Raw genomic sequence first — 15,402 nt, forward strand, 5'->3', positions numbered from 1 at the left:
TGTTCCATAAAAAAGTGGCTAGGTCAGCTTGCAACTCAGTCATGTAAGTGCTTTCCCTTGAGACAACTGTCATACTTCCCATGTCAGCGCACAGAATATTGAAAAGTGTATATTCAAGGCTTGAAATTTAATAAAATGTGTAATATTTACAGCTATAGCTACATCAAAGACATTCTTAAAAGAAACTGGCTTTTTCTTTTTTTTAAAGTTTGGTAAGTGTGTGGTGGTGAAGACTGTAATAACTGCTAATATTGTTTAGTGCTATTGCTAATAAGATCCCAGCAGTTTGACCTAGTTACTTTTCAACCATCAAAGTAAATACCAATACAGTGAAAGAAACAGTCTTTTAGTATTATTATGAAAATAATTTTAACTTAGTGGACCTTCTGAAAGGGTCTTGGGGATCCCCAGGAATCTGGAAATATTACTCTGAGAACTGCTCGTCTGTAGAAATCCTCATTTCTTCCTTTGCAATTGTATTAAGCCCTCACCAAAAACAAACAAACAAGCCCTCAAGATTTCTCTATTGTAGTGACTGTCAATCTTACTGTCTTTTCTTCCTGTCTCCGCCACCCCCCCCCCGCCCCTAACATACCCTGTACTATAATATACTCCTTCCAATAATTATAGTGGCTCATTTTTGCCTGATTCTGAGTAGGATAATGGGGAGATGTAATTTATAAATTGTAGGTGATTTTGATACACTTCTTCCTTGACCTGTGTTTCTTAAAGTGTGAGGGATTATTGGAAACCTGTTGAATTAGGATTGCTGATAAGTGGGGCCCAGATATCTGCATTTTTACATACACTAAAGATGGTTCTAATACAGAGCATAGAGAACCACTGCTTTGACACTTTAGGAAGAAAACTGGGTTGCTCGGAGTAGATGATATCACCATTTTCAGTTTTGTATTTACTGGTCAGAGTGAAAGGTGACATCACCACTATCATCTTTGCATTTCTAGCACCCAAAGTAGCATCTGGCACATAACAGGAGCTCACTAAATGCTTTATGAATGATTAGATGATTAATCTGACTACCTTGTTCTGTTATTTGTCTGATACTAACTTGCCAAATATAGGATGACAAAGTTAGCTTTAATTTATGTGTTTAATTATATTTCGTAGTGTGCTTACTTTACAAGAGTATGTTTTAGAACTTAAAAGCCGTGTAAATCAGATGTGACTGTACTGCTTCAGTGATGTTCTTTTGTATTTAAGCTTCTGATTATGGATAGCCTGCATGATTTGGCCTATGCCTGACTATCCTACATTATCTTTTGTCATTCTCCTCCTTGTTCGCTAGGATTCATGAAACTGGTACTTTTTCCGTCCGGATTCTTTTAACATGGTAAGGTCTTTACTCAGGGCCATTGTGCTTGCTGTTTTCTCTTTCTAGAAATTTCTGCCCCCAAGTATTTCCTTGGCTCTTCATATTCTTTACGTCTCAATTCAGTTGGTAGCTACTTAAGGTGCCTTTCCTGCCCCCTCTTTTTTTAAACTGTCTTCTCTACTGGACATAGAGTGGCTATGAAATAATGGTTCTGTTTATGTGTCATAGCATTGATCACAATTCAAAGTTATTTTGTTGTTTACCTATTTACTGACTGCCTCCTTTCTCTAGAATACATGTTCCATGAGAACATAGACCTGCCTGCCTTTCCTTATTGTTGTCTCCTCAGTGTCAGAAACAGTCTTGACATGAAATAGGAATTTTGTAAACTTTATTAAATAAATAAATTAATGAATAGGTGAAGAGAATATATGAAAGAAAATTATTTTGGTTACTCTATATATCTTTTTAACATTTTTATTTATTTTGAGAGACAGAAACAGAGCATGAGTCAGGGAGGGGCAGAGAGAGAAGGAGACACAGAATCTGTGTCAGAGTCTGACATGGGGCTTGAACCCACAAACCATGAGATCATGACTGGAGCTGAAGTCAGATGCTTAACCAGCTGAGCCACCCAGGTGCCCCTGGTTATTCAATAAATATCTTAATAGAAAAGATAATGTCTATATTTATTAATAATTAAGGACTTTATGTGAATAAGTTTGTTCTACTAGATTACGTGAAATGTTACATACAGATTAGGGCTTCTGGTTTATAAGAGGGAATAACAATAATTTCTGGTGGGAAATATGTAAATGAATAAGATAAAACCTTTGCTGTTTATAACCATCCAAGGAGTCATTTATTTTAGATCAGTTACCACTTTCAGTGTTACAGCTTTTATTTTAGGGATTTGGAAATATATGCAATATTTTCAATTTTCAGAAACACATTCTTTTTTTTAACTTTATTGAGGTGTAACTGACATATATATAACATTGTGTAAGTTTAAGGTGTATATGTGATGATTTGATTCCATGATATATTACCAAAGAAGGGTTAGTTCACACCTCTGTCAACTCACATAATTACCATTTCCTTTTTGTGGTGAGAACATTTAAGATTTAGTCTCTTAGCAACTTTCAAATAGACATTACAGTGTTAACTGTGGTCACCATGCTGGGCATTAGATCCCCAGCACCTAGTCATCATATAACTGGAAGTTTGTACTTTTTGACTAACCTCTCCCTGTTTCCACCACCTTCCAGCTCCTGGCAATCATTATTTTCCTCTCTATGAGTTTGATGTTTTTGGATTCCACATATAAGTGAGATCATACAGTATTTGTTTCTCTCTCTGACTTGTTTCACTTAGCATAGTGACCTCATATTTTCTCCATGTTGACACAAATGGCAGGATTTCATCTTTTTTAATAGCTTAATAATATTCCATTGTATACATAACTGCATTTTCTTTATCCATTCATCTTTGATGGACACTTAAGGCTTTTTCCATGTCTTGGCTATTATGAATAATGCTCAGTGGAGAAATGGACCTCTGGCAGCATCCTGCACAGCTGGATCATTCACATCCTTTCATTTTCCCTTGTGGGAGAAATCACGAGCAGAGGAGGTTTCTCTTGCTTTTCTTTTTTTTTTTTTTACCTTAAAAATTTTACAGCACTCTTCTTTAAAAAATTAAAAAAATTTTTATTTTTGAGAGAGAGAATGAGTGGGGGAGGAACAGAGAGAGAGAGAGAGAGAGAGAGAGAGAGAGAGAGAGAGAGAGAGACAAAGGCTTTGAATTGGGCTCTGTGCTGACAGGGGCTTGAACTCACAAACTGTCAGGTTTGTGATCGTGACCTGAGCCGAAGACAGATGCTTAACCTACTGAGCCACTCAGGTGCGGTGCCCCACTCTTCTTTTAAAGTTTATTTATTTATTTGGAGTGGGGGGATGGGAAAGAGGGTGTGCTAGCGCATGCACAGAGAAATAACAGAGAGGAAGAGAGAGAATCCCAAGCAGGCACAGTGTTGTCAGCGCAGAGCCCGGTGTGGGGCTCCATTCCATGAACTGTGAGATCATGACCTGGGCTGAAACCAGGAGTTGGATGCCTTAACTGACTGAGCCACCCAGGTGCCCCACTTCTTTAATTTTAAGTGGGCTCCACACCCATTGTGCGGCTTGAACTCATGGCCCTGAGATTAAGAGTCATATACTAACTGAGCCAATCCTGTGCCCCTGGGGAGGGTCTTTTGGTACTGAGCTGTGCTGCCTTGGGCTACAAGTGCCATGGGAAAAGTCAGACTTCCTCTTAACGCTCTCTAGTGTGCCTAGACTTTTTAATTTTTATTTATTTATTTTTTTTGCTTCAGTGGTATGCTGGAATTTTGCTGCTGGGCTCCTAGACTTCCACAAAGGCTCTGTCATCTGTGGGTGATTGCATAAGACCATCTTCTCCAGGGGCTCTAGTACTGTGGCCAAGAGGGACTGGAGCAAGTTTGTGGGCCACTGCAGGATCCGGAGCCAGAACTGAGATCTGTAGGCCTGTTCCTCAATGCATGGGTGGGCAAGACTCCTCATGGGTCTGTTGGCATGTGGTGCTGATTCCCACAGCTCCCACTAAGGAACTTTTTGTTCATGGATACATGTCAAATTGATCTGTTGAGTGACTTAAGACTGTCCTAGGAATGTCGATTCTGGTGTGGTTTTTTTGAAAGCTTTCCAGGTGATTCTGATGAATACCTGTTTGCTCTAGTGCTTTACAGGTGATTCAGGGTTTACTTCTCAGTTGGTGAGGCTGACCAACATAAACTGTGAGAATAGAAGGGAGGGAGCTGTTCAGTAGGACACAGATTAGTTTATCTAGTCTCCGTTTCTGCTTTGTATATAATTCTTCAATTTCTGAGGTTACCATATGGGCTGTTGCCTAACCTGTCAGTTGGCTCTTCTTGGGTTCAGACTCCCATTCCTGATTTAGCAGTCAGTTGTGACCAGGTTGGAACGGTCATGAGGTATTACTGTACTTAGTACTACTTGTCTTTACGTTTGATTGCAGTGAAGAGGTAATACTGAGTGACTAAGGGAGAAGTTACCATAGATAGAGATTAGAAGAAGTCTTTCTGTGGAAGTAAAAATTAAATTGAAATCCCAAATGGTATGAAATTCTCAGGGAGAGAGATTTCCAGTAAGAGGGAATAAGTGGCTGAATTATAGTGAAGAATGTTGGAGAAGGAGATTAGGACTACATCATATAGATTCTTGTAGGTCTGGTTAAATGGGTTTTATTCTAATTATAATGGGAAATTGAAGTGGCCGGGAGAACTCAGAAAAAAGTCTGATTGGGCATTAAAATGTTTATGATAAACATTGAATGAAGAGTAGTGGTTTAAAAATAAAAAAATCTTAGAATATTTTAAAGTTCCATTGCTAATATGAATTTTAACATTAATGTATTCTAATCATCATTTTTTAATTCTTCCTAAATTTAAAAGTTATTTTTAAATAACTGACTTAAGACAATTTGTATTTTATAGACTTCTATGCAGTCTATTTACCCGTTTGTCCATCTGACATGGTAATAAATGGTTGGTTTGTACATATCAGTTGGTCTGGAAGTGTTTACTAACTATGCGGTAGTGTTTAAGAATTTTAGGAAGTAGAAGATCAGTACAACCCTGACACAAGTTCAGATGAGCCATGTGGTGGGGCTGCTGGGTTCTATTTAATGAGTATGGCCGACATTTATTGAGTCTGTACTGTATGGAAAGTCTATACTGTGTGTCAGGCATCTGCACTTGCATTTCTCTTTTAATATCGCAGCCAGTAAAAAAGCTGAGGCTTCAGTTATTCAAGGTCACAGCGTTGTGCTAGGGTTCCCACCAGCTCGATCCACACTCAGAGCTCTTAACTACCATTCCATATTCCCATACAAGGCTTTTAATAAATTTATATCTTAGACTATTAAACATATATGTTTATTTGAAAATAAGAAGTTAGGGAATCATTTAACTTATAAAACATTTTATTTTGTGGAGCTTCATTGTGTAAATTGACAAAAGCAAGATAATAATAAAAAAATTCTCAAATATGTAAAGTTTTTATCCCTGCATGTTGTGTAAATTATATAGTGCACATGTTTCAATATTCTGTCTTGTAATTAAAACACATTTTCAAGCATAAGAACTTTCATTGGTTACCCATTGTCTATATGGAATACAAGTAAACTTTTTTTTTTATATCTCGCAGTGTCTATGGGGCAAGAATCCACGTGTGGCTTAGCTGGCTCCTCTGTCCTAGGGTCTCCAAGTAGCTTCCTTTTTTTTTTTTTTTTTTTTTTAAAGTTTATTTATTTATTTTGAGAGGGAGAGACAGAGAGACAGAGAGAATCCCAAGCAGGCTCTGCACTGACAGTGTGTAGCCCGACACAGGGCTCTAACCCACGAACTGTGAGATCATAAACTGAGCTGAGATCAAGAAAGAATCTCATGCTTAACCAACTAGCCACCCAGGCGCCCCTCCAAGCAAACTCCTTAATGTCAGCTTAAGGGGTGACTTATTCTAGCTCTTCCTTTCTCAACTATGCAAGCTTTTATTTCATGCAACTGAAAGGCCATTTCCACGTTTGTGCTTTTGTGCATAGCTTCCTTCTGTTTGGAAATACTCTGCCATCTTCTGCTTTTCTGGTTCAGCTTTTAAGACCTAAGTTAATTTATTTTTCTTCCCAGCATTTTTCCTTCATCTGAACTCTTAAATCTCTCATTAGGCACTGTATATATACCTTACCTTGTTTTATTTATCTATTTCCTCAGCTAGGTAAACCTCTTGATGGAAATGGCTGTCATTGATACCTTTTTGTAGTTTGTGTTTTATACATACAAAGAGCTCAATAACTGCTTGCTAGTGAAAAGACGGTAAAAAGCCATATATGCAATGTGAGTAATATTTTTATTGTTATTTATCTTAGTGTGTGTGTGTGTGTGTGTGTGTGTGTGTGTGTGTGTGTGTGTGTCAGACTGAGAGAGAGGCAGAAGGGGAGAGAGAATATCTAAAGATCCACGCTGAGTGTGGAGCGCAGTGTGGGGCTCGATCCCACGACCCTGGCATCACAACCTGAGCTGAAATCAAGAGTCAAACGCTTAAGTGAGCCACCCAGGTGCCTCAATAATGTTTTAAAATAAACATTTCATTTTGTTCATCTTATCTCATTATAAATCTCAAGTTTAAAATCTAAAAATTTATATTCTTGTGGAAGATTTTAGTGTTTAATTTCATGAAGAAATGAAAGGTTGGAGCTCTAAAAGAGAAAAAAAGGTATGTTATGTGTCAGTCTGTATAAATAGCAAGAATATGATCATAGTAATTAATATTTTTAGTTTTTTTTTCTTTTCTCTTCTTTCTTTTTCTGTTTTTAGTAGGCTCCACACCCAACATGAGGCTTGAACTCATGACCCTGAGATCAAGGGTTGCACGCTTCACTGACTAAGCCAGCCAGGTGCCCCAGTATTTTCAGTCTTTAGAAATGGATATTGCCTTTGACACTTGATATATTTAGTTATCTGTACCCCCAAAACAATTTTCCTGAATACTTTTGATTTGAAAACATTCTTTATAAATTTGGCTTACATTTCTTTCTAAATTTGGAATGTACATAGAGAAAGCTTTTAAATTCAGCTTGTTTATGTTCTTCATTAGTGTTTTTTTACTTTCAACTCTATTTAAAAATTTTAAACTTTCTGTGAGGATTTGCTTTCTCATTTGCCACTTTATCTTTCTACTCTTCAGTGTTTAGTTGAGGAGCACTGATTTCAGGAGAAACATTTATTGAAAGCAATTGAAATTAGCTATATTAAGAGTCTAGATGGAACTTAAGTTTACCTTGTTCACATTTTATGGGCCACGTCAAAAGAAAGCAGTTTGTAGGTGCAGTCCACACAATTTTCTGGGCATTGTGGGCTCTTTTTAAATTATCTCTTTATATTTTTAATGTTGGGGCACATATTTTTTAGTACATTTTAGAAACATGGCTAGTTAGTCACCACTGATACTACATCTTTATAATGTATATATTTTCACATTATTTTCAGCCTTATTATTATTATTATTATTATTATTATTATTATTTTCACAAGATTACATGACCATGCAGCTAGCTACTAGCACAGCCCTGTGGTGAGCAGCTAATCAATGTTTTCGTTCTAGGGCTCTGTTCACAAGACTTTTTTTCTCTGAGGCAGGTAGTCTGTTATGCTACTGGATTGACATTCTCCACAACCTTTGGAAATTCACATGGATAAAATGGTATTGATTGCGGGCCATGAATGAATGTTTCTCCTATGACAAAAAAACATTTAGTATTAGATACTGCCCACATTTTTAATACATTAAAACCAAGGATTGATACATTAGAGATTTTTTTCTCTCCCCTTATATTTTTTGGGAAATGTTTGAGGAGGATTTAAGTATTTTCAGCAGTTTTAATTTTTGCCATATTTAAATATGTTTAGAGTCTAGACTCCTTTCTCAGCTCACCATTGCTGTACATTTGCTTCCTTCTCTTCCTTTTAGTTTGTCTAGAGACTGTTTCCAGCCAAAGATACTTTGTTTTCTAGTACTCTGCCCCCATGTGGGGGGCAGTGGGGAAGAAAAGAAACTAGAACAGACTACCTTTTTCTAGATGCCCACTAAACAATGCGTTGACCAAGTACTCTCGAGATCTCGGTGGCATCTTCTTGAGATCTCGGTGGCATCTTCCATGAGTCTAGGTGGCAGGGCATGGGTTTAGGACGAGTGTAGGCTTCCACTTAACCGGGGCCAGTAAGACCCTATTCTATGTATGTTGCCTGCTGACTCCTCTGTCTGTCACACAGATCTAGAGATGAGAATTTTCCCTAAATCCCAGCTTTGTCTAGTTAAAGGAGCTTTATCCCAGGAGAATGCATAATTTAGGTGTCATTCTACTTGCCAAACTGGTATTAATTTATTTAATATTTAAAAATTCAGTATACCACTGAGAACTTTTATGGTTTCACTACCTATTTTATTACACATGACCATTGTTTTATTGTTTGGTGTAGCATTATAAATGCAAATTTGAGTTGATTTAGATTTTGGTACCCTATGTCTGTCCATAGATGTTTTCTAAGTTTATTTCGTTTTGCAGTTTGAAGTGCTATATTCCAAAGATGTTGAAGCCCTGAGAAAACAAACTGTATGCATGTGCATGTTTTAAATTTTTTAAAAAAGATTTTGTTTTTAACTAATCTGTACACCCAACGTGGGGCCTGAACTCACGACCCTGAGATCAAGAGTTGCATGCTCCCCTGATTGAGCCAGCTAAGGGCCCCTTTAATTTTTACATAGGAGTCAATTTGAGTCCCAAGAAATGTGTGTAACACCTGAAGGATCCTTTACTAAGTCTTAGGTATATATAACATGGTTTTTTAAAAACATTTTTTTTCAACGCTTTTTATTTATTTTTGGGACAGAGAGAGACAGAGCATGAACGGGGGAGGGGCAGAGAGAGAGGGAGACACAGAATCGGAAACAGGCTCCAGGCTCCGAGCCATCAGCCCAGAGCACGACGCGGGGCTCGAACTCACGGACCGCGAGATCGTGACCTGGCTGAAGTCGGACGCTTAACCGACGGCGCCACCCAGGCGCCCCTAACATGGTTTTTTTTAAAACAATCATGTTTTGAATATAAAAACAAAATATGATTCCAACCAATATTATGTTAATTGAAAATAATTTTCATATATTTTCTTATTTAGTTTATTTATTTTGAGAGAGAGTACAAGAGAAGGGCAGAGAGAGAGGGAGAGAGAGACTCCCAAGCAGGCTCTGCACTGTTAGCATGGAGCCTGATTGGTGGGCTTGAGCTCCTGAACTGAGATCATGACCTGGGCCAGAATCAAGAGTCAGACGCTCAACTGACTGAGTAACCCAGGTGCCCCTAATTTTCATTTATTTCAACTGTTAACTGCAAATGATGTGATAAACTGACCTAGCTTCTTTTTTTCCTTCTTCTTCTTTTTTTTAACCTACCTCTTTCATTGATTATCAGGCAAAAATGTAGTAAGTAAAGTGCCTCTATTTTAGTAATACAGAGTAAGTTAATATGTTTTATGGATGTCCTTGGTGTTAAACCAGGTACAGAAGATTAGAGACAGAGGGAAAGAGAGAAAGTTTCACAGTTTCTGATATAATGATTTTTCATTTTTATCATGCTTACGAACTTCTGTAAACTGGAGATTTGTGTAAATTGTCTTTTTTTTTTCTTTTTACCAGGGTGAAATCCACATAATGTAAAGTTAGCCATTTTAAAGTGTACATTTCTTTTTTCTTTTAATTTATTTTGAAAGAGAGATAAAATGTGAGCGGGGGAGGAGCAGAGAGAGAGGGAGGGAGAATCCCAAGCAGGCTCCACACTGTCAGTGCAGAGCCTGACATGGGGATTGATCTTACAAACCATGAGATTGTGACCTGAGCTGAAATCAAGAGTCGGACACTTAATCTACTGAGCCACCCAGGCACTCCTAAAGTGTACATTTCATCGGCATTTATTCACAATATTGTGCAGCTACCAGCTGTATTGAGCTTCAAAACATTCTTATAACCCCAGAAGAAATCTATTAAGCAGTTAACCTATTAAGGCTATTAAGTTGCACCCCATTCTTTCCTACCTATAGCTGCAGTCAGTCACCTATCTGCTTTCTGTCTCTGTGGATTTACCTATTTAGGGCATTTCATATAAATGGAATCATACAGTTTGTGACCTTTTGTGTCTGGCTTCTTTTACTAAGTATAATGTTTTCAAGGTTTATCCAAATTGTAGTATATATTGGTACTTCATTCCTTTTTTATGATTGAATAATATTTTTTTGTATGCACATACCACATTTTGTTAATCCAGTTATCGGTCGGTAGGCTTTTGAATTGTTTTCATCTTTTGGTGTTTGTCACTAGTGCTGTTAAGGAGATTTGTGTACAAATATTTGTTGGAATATCTGTTTTTATTTCTTTTGGATGTTGTTGGAATTGCTGGATCATATGCTAATTCTATAGGAATTACTTAGGAACTGCCAAACTATTTTCCACACTGGCTGTACCATGTAATAGTCCCACCAGCAACATATGAACATTCTAATTTCTCTACATCCTGTCAATCACTTGTTATTTTCTTTAGAAAAAAATTTTTTAACGTTTATTTTTGAGAGGGAGAGAGAGAGAGAGAGAGAGAGAGAGAGCGAGCATGAGCACACAAACAGGGGAGGGGCAGAGAGAGAGGGAGACACAAGATCTGAGGCAGGCTCCATGCTCCGAACTGTCAGCACAGAGTTGGATGTGGGGCTCTAACTCATGAATTACGAGATCATGACCTGAGCCAAGGTCGGAGGCTTAACCGACTGAACCACCCAGGTGCCCCTTTTTCTTTTTTTAAAGTAAGCTCTGTGCCCAACATGAGGCTTAAATTTATGATCCTGAGATTAAGGGTTGCATATTCTATTGACTAAACCAGGCCCCAGGTGCCTTTTCCTTCTCCTTTTCCTTTTTGTTTTCCTTTTCCTTTCCTTTCCTTCTTTCATAGCCATCCTAACTAGCGTGAAATGGTATGCCAGTGTAGATTGATTAGCATTTCATAATCACTAATGATATTGAACATCTTTTCATGTGTGTATTGGCCATGTGTATACCTTATTTGGAGGAATGTTTATTCAGGTCTTTTGCACATTTTTATTTTTTTTATTTTTTTTTTTCAGCGTTTTTATTTATTTTTGGGACAGAGAGAGACAGAGCATGAACGGGGGAGGGGCAGAGAGAGAGGGAGACACAGAATCGGAAACAGGCTCCAGGCTCTGAGCCATCAGCCCAGAGCCTGACGCGGGGCTCGAACTCACGGACCGCGAGATCGTGACCTGGCTGAAGTCGGACGCTTAACCGACTGCACCACCCAGGCGCCCCTTTTGCACATTTTTAAACTGGGTTGCTTGTCCTTTTGTTGTTGAGTTGTAAGAGTTCTGTATATATTCTAGGTATTAATTCTCTATCAGATATATGAGTTGCAAGTATTTTCTCCTTTACGGTTGTCTTTTCAACTTCTTGACAATATCGTTTCATGTGTAGAACTTTTTTATTTTGATGAAGTCCACTTTTACCTATTTTTTCTTTTGTTTGCTCATACTTTTTAAAGTCATTTTGTTTATTTTTCATCTCATTTCATTTCATTCCATTTGAGAGAGAGAGGAAGAATGCATGCATGTGTCGGGGAGAGGGATTGAGGGAGAGAGAGAATCTTAAACAAGCTCCACATTCAGCATGGACCCTGTGCAGGGCTCGATCCCACAACTCTGGGATTGTGACTTGAGCCAAAATCAAGAGTTGGACACTTAACCAACTCAGCCACCCAGTCACCCCTGTTTGCTTGTACTTTTGATAGTATGTCTAATAAGAAACACTTAGCTGGGGCGCCTGGGTGGCTCAGTCAATCAAGTGTCCAACTTCGGCTCAGGTCATGAACTCACGGTTCATGGGTTCGAGCCCCATGTTGGGTGGGCTCTGTGCTGATAGCTCAGATCCTGGAGCCTGCTTTGGATTCTGTGTTTCCCTCTATCTCTGGCTCATGATGTGTCTCTCTCTGTCTCTCAAAAATAAAAATAAACGTTAAAAAAAAACCACCCAAATTGTTAGCAAATGCAAGGTCGTGATGATTTGCCCCTGTTTTTATTCTGAGAGTGTTATAGTTTTAGCTGTTACATTTAGGTTATTGGTTCATTTTGAGATAAATTTTGTATATAGGGTGAGGGTAGGGTTCCAGCTTTATTCTTTTTTTTTTCTTTTCTAAAAATTAATTTATTCTTTTACATTCAAGTGTAATAACATGCAGCGCTATATTTAATTTCAGGTGTGCAATATAATGATTGCACAGTTCTGTACATTACCCACTGATCATCACAGTAAGTGTGCTCTTGATCCCCTTTACCTCTTTCACCCATATCCCCTCTGGTAACTGCCAGTTTGTTCTCTATATTTAAAAGGGTTTTTTGTTGTTGTTGTTGTTGTTTGTTTGTTTTTTCTTTTTTTGGTGTGTGTGTATCTCTTGTTCATTTGTTTTGTTTCTTAAATTCCACTTATGAGTGAAATCATATGGTATTGTCTTTCTATGACTGACTTATTTCACTTAGCATTATACCCTCTAGATCCATCCATGTTTTAGCAAAAGGCAAGATTTCATTCTTTTTTACGGATGGGTAATATTCTATTGTATGTATGCCACATCTTTTTTATACTTTATTTTTTTATTTTTAAAATTTTATTTTTAAAAATTTATATCCAAATTAGTTAGCAGATAGTGAAACAATGAATTCAGGAGTGGATTCCTTAGTGCCCTGTACCCATTTAGCCCATCCCCCCTCCCACAACCCCTCCCGTAACCTTCAGTTTGTTCTCCATATTTATGAGTCTCTTCTGTTTTGTCCCCCTCCCTGTTTTTATATTATTTTTGTTTCCCTTCCCTATGTTCATCTGTTTTGTCTCTTACAAAGTCCTCGTAGGAGTGAAGTCATGTGATTTTTGCGTTTCTCTGACTGACTAATTTCACTTAGCATAATACCCTCCAGTTCCATCCAGGTAGTTGCAAATGGCAAGATTTCATTCTTTTTGATTGCCGAGTAATACTCCATTGTGTATATATACCACATCTTCTTTATCCATTCATCCATCGATGGACATTGGGCTCTTTCCATACTTTGGCTGTTGTTGATAGTGCTGCTATAAACATTGGGGTGCATGTGTCCCTTCGAAACAGCACACCTGTATCCCTTGGGTAAATGCCTAGTAGTGCAATTGCTGGGTTGTAGGGTAGTTCTGTTTTTAGTTTTTTGAGGAACCTCCGTACTGTTTTCCAGAGTGGCTGCACCAGCTTGCATTCCCATATTCTTTTGCATGTGGATGTCCAGTTGTCTCAGCACCGTTTGTTGAAGAGTTTCTTCTTTTGCCATTGAATTGGCTATACATGTTTGGGTTTATTGCTGGATTTTCTTTCCTGTTCTGTAGATGTTTGGACATATTTCTGGACTTTGAGTTCTATTCCATTGGTCTGTCCTTATGCCAGTACCACGCTATTTTGATCACTTTAGTTTTGTAGTAAGGTTTGAAATTGGGAATTGTGAGTCTTCTACCTTTGTTCTTTTTCAAGATTATTTTGGCTATTCAGGGCCCTTGGAAATCCCAAATGAATTTGAGGATCAGCTTTTCCATTTCTGCAAAAAAGAGAGTTGAGATTTTAATAGAGATTTCATTGGATCCTTTGATCACTTTGGGGAGTATTGCCATTTTAACAGTATTAAGTCTTTCAACTCATAAACGGGATTTTTTTTTCATTTACTAGATCTTTATTTCAGTAATATTTATAGTTTTTTGTGTATATGTCTTTCATACACTTGGTTAAATTTATAGCTAAGTATTCTTTTTGATTCTATCATACATAGCCTTGTTTTCTTAGTTTCTTTTTTGGGTTGGTCCTCACTAATGCATAGAAATACAGTTGAGTTTTGTTTGATCTTCTTACAACACTCCTAAATTCCTTTATTAGCTCTAATAGTTTTAACGTGGGTTCTTCAGAATTTTTTTTTTCTTTAGAACTCTTTAATGTAAGTCATCTGTGAATAGGGAGAGTTTGTATCTTCCTTTCCAATTTGGATGCCTTTTATTTCTTTTTCGTGCCTAATTACTTTGGGTAGAACTTCCACTACAATATTGGATAGAAGTGGCAAAAGTGGGCATTCCTGTCTTATTCTTAATTTTAGGGGGAAAGCTTTCACTTTTTGCTGTTGAGTATGATATTAGCTGTGGGTTCTCACAAATGTCCCTTTCTTAGTTTAAGGAAGTTTCCTTTTATTCCAAGTCTGTATTTTTCACAAAAGGGTGTTGGATTTCGTGAAATGCTTTCTCTGTGTCAATTGAAATGATCATGTGCTGTGTTTCCTTTCGTTTAATAATGTCTATTGCATTGTTTAGTTACATATATTGAACTGCCCTTGCACTCCTGAGATAAATTCTACTGGTTGAGTATAATCCTTTCACTGTGTTGCTGGATTTCATTTGCTGGTATCTCACTGAGGGTTTCTCCATCTGTATTCATAAAGAATATTGGTTTGTAGTTTTCTTGTGATGACTTTGGCTTTGTTATCAGGGTGGCGCAGTAGAGTGAGTTAGGAAGTGGTCCCTGCTCTTCTGTTTTTTGGAGGACTTTGAGAAGGATTGCATTAATTCTATTCTATATGTTTGGTAGGATTCAGCAGTAAAGCCTTCTGGTCCTGGACTTTTCTTTGTTGGGAGTTTGCTGACTCAGTCTCTTTACTTGTTATACATATGTTGCAATTTTCTATTCTTTAGTCAATTTGGATAGTTTGTGTGTTTCTAGGAATTTATCCATTTCATCTAGGTTGTCTTATTTGTTGGTGTGCAGTTGTTCATAGTGTTTCCTTATAACCTTTTTTATTTCTGTAAGGTCATTAGTGTTGTCTTCTTTAAATTAGTTTTTAAATAAAGCTTTCATTTTTGTCTTAGATTATTTCGTGATTTGGTATGTTTCTCTAACGCAGTTCAGTTTGTTTCACACACATTAAAAGATGGAGGAATAGGAAACAGATGACAAATATCACCTCCAAAAGTAGCTGTGTACTGGCATTACTGTACATCAGTTCAAGGAGAGTTAGAGTTAGGTTCATTATACTCCCAGACCACATCCCAGGTATACCAGTTAGAGAAACATTTGAGTGAAAGATTATTAACAAAAAAATGTACCACACACCTAATCCTAATTTTGTATGGTGCTATTACTAGTTTGTATTTTTCTGAATCTGGTGGTAAGACTTTTTTGATTCAATTTTATATTATTGAATCTTCCTCATGCTTGGTTTTAGTGGCATTTCAAAACAGAAAGTTTATTCTTTTAAACATTTTTCTGCATAAATATGTCTGTCTTATGTTTATACCCAAGAAAGAAGGGTCTACAATCTTTATAATTTAACAGAATATTTCATAATTTGCAGGCTGTTATTAGCATCC

The 15,402-nt window shown here is 37.4% G+C and overlaps 1 protein-coding gene across 4 annotated transcripts in view; it reads left to right on the plus strand.

Moving 5' to 3' along the window:
* The window catches only part of MEMO1 (mediator of cell motility 1), a 123,677-nt gene that overhangs the window by 17,982 nt on the left and 90,293 nt on the right, over positions 1 to 15,402 (plus strand). The window contains exon 1 of one of the 4 annotated variants that reach the window (XM_045054716.1): positions 12,233 to 12,287. The exons of the other annotated variants lie outside the window; for them this stretch is intronic. Coding sequence (XP_044910651.1) covers positions 12,248 to 12,287 — 40 coding nt within the window. The 5' untranslated portion in view covers positions 12,233 to 12,247. Of the gene's footprint in view, positions 1 to 12,232; positions 12,288 to 15,402 lie in introns of those variants that run through there. 4 annotated transcript variants of the gene reach the window in all.

Source organism: Felis catus, chromosome A3, assembly GCF_018350175.1.
Source record: "Felis catus isolate Fca126 chromosome A3, F.catus_Fca126_mat1.0, whole genome shotgun sequence".
Lineage (NCBI taxonomy): Eukaryota > Metazoa > Chordata > Mammalia > Carnivora > Felidae > Felis > Felis catus.